General features: G+C 42.8%; 1 protein-coding gene across 1 annotated transcript in view; it reads right to left on the bottom strand.

The window, feature by feature from the left end:
- Positions 1 to 1,439: 1,439 nt before the first annotated feature.
- LOC104401998 (polypeptide N-acetylgalactosaminyltransferase 9-like) overlaps positions 1,440 to 7,409 on the bottom strand; it is a gene marked incomplete at its 3' end in the record, with an annotated part of 74,709 nt that continues 68,739 nt past the window's right edge. The window contains exons 6-7 of the mRNA XM_010009755.1: positions 2,743 to 2,860; positions 1,440 to 1,554 (exon numbers count right to left, since the gene is read on the bottom strand). Of these exons, the coding sequence (XP_010008057.1) occupies positions 1,440 to 1,554; positions 2,743 to 2,860 (233 nt within the window). The remainder of the gene's footprint in view (positions 1,555 to 2,742; positions 2,861 to 7,409) is intronic.

Below are 7,409 nucleotides of genomic sequence, written 5' to 3' on the forward strand. Positions count from 1 at the left end.
TCCTGTATTTATCTATCTTTCAGTCAAACTGTCATCTTTGAAAAACACAGTACAAGATGACATTAGGTAAGTGTCCATCTAGTCCTCACTATCACAAGCCTGCAATCATGTCCATCTCCCTTTCATTTCCCAGAACAGCTGGTGCTTTACTCAACCAAACCAGAATCTCCTGAGCTTGGCAAACAGATATTGGCTTCGCTGCAAAACTACCCCACCGGGAGAATGTCACAGCTCTAACCAGTATGAAGGTTACGCATAAAATAATATGAGTTTAAAAAGAGCTGCAGAGCCCTAAATATTTTCAATAGATCTGGTAGCTCCAGTCAGTTTATGCACTGCTTTGTCAACACAGAAAAGCACTTAGGTTAATTATTTAAATATTTCCATCTATGGAATTTAGAAAAGGGAAAAGCCAATACTGGAATACCCAAGATGATGATATTTTAATAAACAATAGATTTAAGGGGGATTAGCTGGGTTATCAAACAGTATCCTTCCAAATCAGCTCATTAGTTTCACTGACTCTCCCTGTTTCACTTTATTAAAACAATTTAATGAAGGTTCATTAAATGCAATGTAATATCATTCAGATACTCCAAGCCTAATCCCTTTTCTTTTAGTAGTAACATGATAATAGTTTGCAAAAAAGTTTAAAGGATTATTGTTACAGCTATTTTAAACAGGGGCTATGTTCATCCAAGCACGTGACACCACTTTCCCAGATTTTACTATATCTTATTATATTATTCCTTGGTCTTTATTCATTCATTCATTCATTTATTCCTACCCTTTTCTGTGTTTCTTTGCTCCACACAAGCAGAATCACACATGGGCACCAGCATCCCCCTGTGCATGTGTAGGCATATGCCAAATATCCCTGTGTGGGTCAGTGCAGCAGGCCTTGGGAAACGAGGGATTTTTTGTGAGCTACTTCGAGATTTAGGAGTTAAAAAAATCACAGTGATTTTATAAATATCCTAGAGAGAAGGGAGACGGTTCCTGTATGTTTTCACACTGTTAGTTTCTGACAGCTCTGAAAGACACGCAGGAGGGGATCACGCATAGGACTTGCAAATTACGAGGCAGACACTGTGTGTTACTTACCATGCTAGATCCAGGCTGGAAAAAGAGTAACAGATCCATGCTATGGACATACATCTTATTTCAGAGTGAACTCACTCATAATCCCGTACTTACATAAAGCCTTTTAACAGCAGGGTTAATTATTCTTTATAAGGCAAAAACCCCCAAACAAACACTGCCACCACCCCACAGCAAAAAAACCTCACAAAGAACGAGGGCTGGTTTCTACATCCCTGGTTTCTGCAGACTTTAACAGGTTCCCTACCCCTGAAAACCTGCCCTCAATCACTTCAAATCCTTGTCTCTTCAAACAAGTGCCATTTCATAATCCTATTAAAACCTTTGCCTCTGTTTACCAGGAGCCCTAATCGTACTCAGCAAGTTCTTCTTGTCTAAGGAAGAGCGACAGCTTTCAGATTTCTTAGGAGGCTTATTCATCAGCTGCGCCAGAATTTTGCCAGAGTGTTCAATCTATTCAGGGAGCAGCCATGTGGAAAAAGTTTCAAACAGCTCAAAGCCCTGCACAATGATAAAGGAAAGCTCACACAATCCTGGTAATAGCCTGACCCTCTTAAGGAAAATTGGATGATTTGTGGTAGCAGTTTTTCTGTCCCCTATGTGAATTCTGCACCTTAAACTATAAGCAGTGTATTCACACAGTCCCATTACAAACCCTATCTCTCTTGCAATGCTGGAATAATAAATACACACCCATATGTGAAAATAAACTCTTGCTGCAATGACCTTCTTCCTCAGCCCACTGGTGTGAAGGAGTTTGTAGCCATTTTAGAAAAAAAGAGTCAGATAAAGAATGGACTAATTTGATGTTCAGTGTTTCACCATGAGCAGAATATATGCTTTAATGAGCACATTACATGCACCAGGGACATGTTACTATGAAGCAGGGAATAAAGAGTAAGGGAAAAATAATTAAACGGTCAGCTTTATAATGAGGAAACTGTGTTCATGCAACATTAAGTGGCCTCATTTTCAAGTGCTAAGTAAAGACATGTTCCTTGGACTTCAGAAGGACTTGCTGGCAAGCACCACCGTAAAAACAAGGGCAAAGTATCACAAGCATCAAACCTTGTATAGGTCCAGAAGCACAGGGTGGACTCATGCTGTCCCCAGGTCATCAGTCCACACTTTGCACTGGCCTACCTATTTGACGGATCAAATACCTGTGCCCTGTAGTTCTTGTTCTGCAAGGTGGACCCCAAAAGCTTTAGAATACCACAGCATTCATCATGTGTGATACGGAGAACATTAGAACTGACTTCTACCAGCCTGGCCTTATTTTCAGTTGGTACTAGCTCTGCTAGACCACAAGCGCACAACATCATCTAGGTGCAACGAGCACATGAAGACTTGCTGCAGCTTTTTGCACAAGCAGAGCTATGGGGAAAAGGAAAATCTGTCTTACTGGGTTCAGACACTGACAGAATGAGCCACTAAACCATTTCTGGCTGTTATCAGTTCTCTCAAGGCCAGTAAGGCCAGGAGTATTCATTTACCAGGACTGTCAGTACCATATAGTGTTGCAATATCAGTTACTTCAGTGAAATAGCCTATCAGTCAGACAGCAGTTCTGTTGGGCCACAGGTCCCCTGTCTTTGTGTGCAAATGGATACGGCACAAAGTGTCTTCTTTGTTACTCACCCTCATGCCTAATTCAATGTTTTCTCCTCCATAGACCTCCATACCAGGGTCAAGCAAGCCAATCTCACCAAAATATTCTCGGTCCACTACAAACGAGCATCCGATCATGGCTGGTGTCCTGCATGGAGAGATTACAGCAAGAAATTAGGTTGCTTATTAGCAACCACAGAACCCACCTCATAACAAATGTACACAGACATAACACAGTTCTTAGTCTTCAAGTTTACATTTTAAATGTATCTATTAGTGTGCAATCACATTCCACTTCATCCCCCAATGGACAGAGGACCTTGTGGGACCAGAGCCACTTAAACAACTAGCACAGTGTCAGGCACACTTGAACCAGCTGCCTGTGAGACTGTCACAAGATGCTAAGTCAAGTTCTCCGTGCACGTAAGTGAAGCATCAGGCTGGTTTTATAGACACAACCTCTGTGTTGGAGCTTAAGTTCATCACCAGACAAGAGCAGCACAAGAACTCGACAACACTTTGTTTGAAGATTAACACTCAAGAAAACCCCATAAGCTTTGTCAGAAATGAGAAGTCCCCTTACCCACATATTAAAAGTAAGTGCATGTCAAGAGCCATGGATCAATCATGGTCTGACGTCCAGCAAGGGACTTCTGGAGTCAACTCTAGCAGATAAATTTCAGCCTTTGTGAAGCTGTTCCATGATTAACATTTCTGTGTTTGCTGAGGTCAGCCTTTAGAAAAGGAAGAGTTTTCAGATGAAGAGATTCTGCCCTCAGACTGACTGGGTGATTTCACATAAATCATTTCCCTTCTCTGAGCATCAATTTCTTTATATTTAAAACTATGGTTCTGCTCTCCTTTACAAAGCAATGTGAAACCTGTCACTGAGCGTGACATGAGCAGCACTACATGACAACAAATTTTGAGATCATTTACTATAGGAACACAAGCATTATTTCAATACAAAAGAAGCTAGTGACATTTGCAGTTTTCATTTGCCCACACATTCTCTGTATCCCTGGTTTGGTCACAACACCTGCATCTTTGACATTCAAGGTAGGAGCTAGGTTTTGCTGCTATAGCCCACAATCAAGGAGTATAAACTTGACTAAGGTGGAAAACCAACAAGAGCCTGCAGCTCTGCGTTTGACTTGCAATTCACAGTGCCTACTGCAAGATCATGGGTAGTTATCCTGCAGTCACATCTATGGGATGCGCGAAGGTCCTGGAGACAGACTCCCCCATTTTAGTGGGATCCTGACAGGCCAGACTGCTGAATCAGGAAAACTGTAAAGCCAGTTGAGAAACTGAACACTTTTGGAGCCATCGTGAAAGAAAACTGTGCTCCCTCTTCCATTGAAAGGGAGGTGATTTTTAGGCCATCTGGCAGGTACAACATCATTCCTAATAGTGCTATTGTAAAAAGACATCAGGAAAAATCTAGTTTATACCAATTTTCTGTTTTCTAATAGAATGCAGAATACTCTACCTATGGCCCAAGCTTATATATACATACAGGCCATGAAAAGGCCCTAAGGAAACAAAGATGATGGAAAAGGTCTAAAACCTACTTTAAGAAGTCTCCTTTGTAATGCACTAATGTGATACTGTCACTATGAAGTCTCTTTTGTCCCGGATACCTGCCTGTTTCTTCAATTTGTACAGAAAGCTATTCGCAAGGTATTTTGCCCATGACATCTCAGAAACATATTTTTGAGGCAGTTTCATACACATGTGAAAAACTGCCCTGGCTGGGAAAATGAACACATTTGTTACCCCTGGATCCCCCTGGTAGCAGCAGGTGGCTGCTGGAATGATGTTATCATACCAGGTCCTTTTTCTCAGCAGCAGCTCACCATTTCTACAGGAGGAGGTTAAAAAGGTTTCAAAAATAACCAGCCAAGACATGGTCACAGAAAACAATTCTTTGCCCCTGGGCCTACTGCACACCCCAGCATTGCAGAACACAGCCCAGCCTATGGCAGAAACTGTTTGGTACCCTTGAAAAGGTTCATTTGCTGAAGCGCTTACCTGTAATGGCTCTGCTGTAGCACTCACATTACTGGTACTGCTTCAGCATCTCCCTTTCTCAGTGTGACAGCCATTGCAACCACTCAGATCATTACAAGCCTATGCACACTATCCCTCTCATGTTTTCTCTGCATAATTGAAAAAGGCAGCTGTTGATAGAAGCACATTTGATTGGCACTGCTCCTGACAAAGAAGCTGAAATACCTTGATTAACTCTCATGTTCCACCCTTATAGAGCGAGATACATTCCCTGGATCATGAGCTGAGGGACACAATTCAATGCAGTTACAAAGGCAAGCATCTGGTTGTCACAGATGACTTCGGACTGAAGTGGGGCTCTCAGCCAGACCCCTGCACCCAGTCAGTCAAAAAGGCTGGAGGAAACTGAGGCCAGATGTCTCAAACCCTACAAAGAAACTGCAGCAGGGTCACCACCACTTCCAGCTTCTGTTAATGCATATACATATACACCAGGATCTTTGCAAGAGGGATGGCATTTAAAGATGTAAGTTATTTGGTAAAATGCATCTTTCTGCTTATAGTTCCTAGACCACACCTGGAGAGAGACTTGCCTAAGAATGCTGAGGGCTCAGGACCAGATGCATCTTATATGCATTCCACTGTAACATCCTCCATCACCAAAACCCACATTTTAGGCTATCAAGAAATAAATGTGGTCTAGAAATTGAAATAAAAGAAGGACATGACCAAGGAAAGGGAATTCAGTAGCTGTGAAACGAAATAAGCCTTTGAGGGAATATTTAGGTATTTCTTAAGTGTTAACCACGATAAAAAAGGGAGAAGGGGGAGAGGGGGAGAAACACAGGCCACTTCCTTCATTTTCTTTCTAATGTATTTGAAGCTAAACACAGGCTTTGCTGAATGAAGGCCTGAGCATCACTGCTTTGCAAAACTGAGCTGTTAGTTTGGGCTTCCCAGGCCCTCCCTCCCCAAATCCATTGGAGGCAGCTCCTTACAGTGGTAGGATGCTCCCATGAGGATGTTTCTCCTTCCTTCCTAATGAGGAACAGTACAGTCAGGCTTTGCAGACTGCTCTCAGGTGCTGAAATCTCTCTCTGGGGGATGGATTTTTGCAGCTGTCAGCTCTGACCATTAAAACACTGACTTGTTAATTGAATGGGGGTGGGAAATAGATTTTAGATGTAACTGCATAATCATCACTCACAGTGGAATGCCACCAAGGACTGCCTTTGCATCTCCTTTTATTTCTTCTCATTAGACATATTCAAACACAGAGTCCACAAGCCTTCATGGCTTATTCAGAAGAAAAAGAAATGCTTTCAGGAATGAGCAACAATAGCAGTGCAACGGCAGAAGGAACCACATCCAGCTTTTCAGAGAACTACTCGAAACTTGCCACTGTCACTGCTACCTGAATTTGGCTGCCTGCTGCCACTGCTCTGCACAGCAGCATGGCTGCATCCCTGGCAGCTGAACTGAGAAGCCTGTGGCTCTGCCCTGGCCACATCCTGATGTGATGGAAGAACTTGCCTACGATGCACAGTGTTGAGTTTTCTGCACACTGTATGTTCAACACTTCCATCAGGCTCACCAGAGTTTTGGGCATCCAGTACTCATCAAGCCCAGGCCCTTAACTTCCCTATGCTTCGGGTGACCCAGCTGTAAACTAGTGTAATGCGATTGCACAGCCCAGTGAGCTGGTAACAGCGCTGTGAGCCGGTGGACCCTGACTCTATTCCCTGCTGTCATTCAGTGAGTCACCTCCCTCTGCCTCTGTTTCTCCATCTGGGAAGCACACATAGTAATACTGGGTGAAGTCTGAGAACTGCTTCAGCAGTTTAAAAGCTGAAGATTCACTTCTAAAAGCACTTTAAGCATATAGGGGGATACTTTTATACTGGACTACAGTGTTGTATTTACATAACTGCAAACACTTAAAAACCTGCTCCCTAAAAAGCACAAGACCCTCACTTGTTTGTCGTCACTGGGTTTTCCCAAGACCTGAAAAACTCCAGTATATCCATCACTTTCAGTACAGTGCAGCACAGCCTTCCCTTGAAAGTTAGAAATCGATATATGAGCAAAGGCAACTGGATTAATACATCTTAAGCACTGCTCCCTAGCCATGGGGTAGCAAATGAGAAGGTGTGTGCCTCAGCACTTCACAGCTCCAGAGTAAAAGATACTAACCTAACCCACATCTGCTTCATGTAAAAGAACTTTTCTCCTTAAGTAATGCACTTTCTAATAGAACAGTGACATTGTTAGAAGGAAGGTATCACAAAACAGTCATTAGAGGTGTACTGTTTTTTACCAACACCTCAAAGGTGTTGGGAACTTGACTGACCTGTGGAATGCTCTTTGACAAAACTGAGGATGTTAGAAGCATTAGTTATAATCAACAGCAGCACTCAAAGGCTAATGTGGGAAACACAGTACAACTTTTTTTGCAGCTAAAACCTTAAAATGCAGCATAGAATAGTATTGACTCTGCATGGAGGAAGATACAGCATAGTCAGTTTGTGGAAATGACCTGATGGCATGGCTGTAAGCAAGGGAGGTATGAGAGAACCATTGTTCTAGGTAATACCTGGGGAAAGGGAGGAAGCTTCATGGTGGTACACACTCCCTGCCTCCCTCTCTGCTACTGCAGCAGGCACGGTGCTGGTGGCTATGAGGGA

This window comes from Nestor notabilis, unplaced genomic scaffold, assembly GCF_000696875.1.
Source record: "Nestor notabilis isolate BGI_N333 unplaced genomic scaffold, ASM69687v1 scaffold1842, whole genome shotgun sequence".
Lineage (NCBI taxonomy): Eukaryota > Metazoa > Chordata > Aves > Psittaciformes > Psittacidae > Nestor > Nestor notabilis.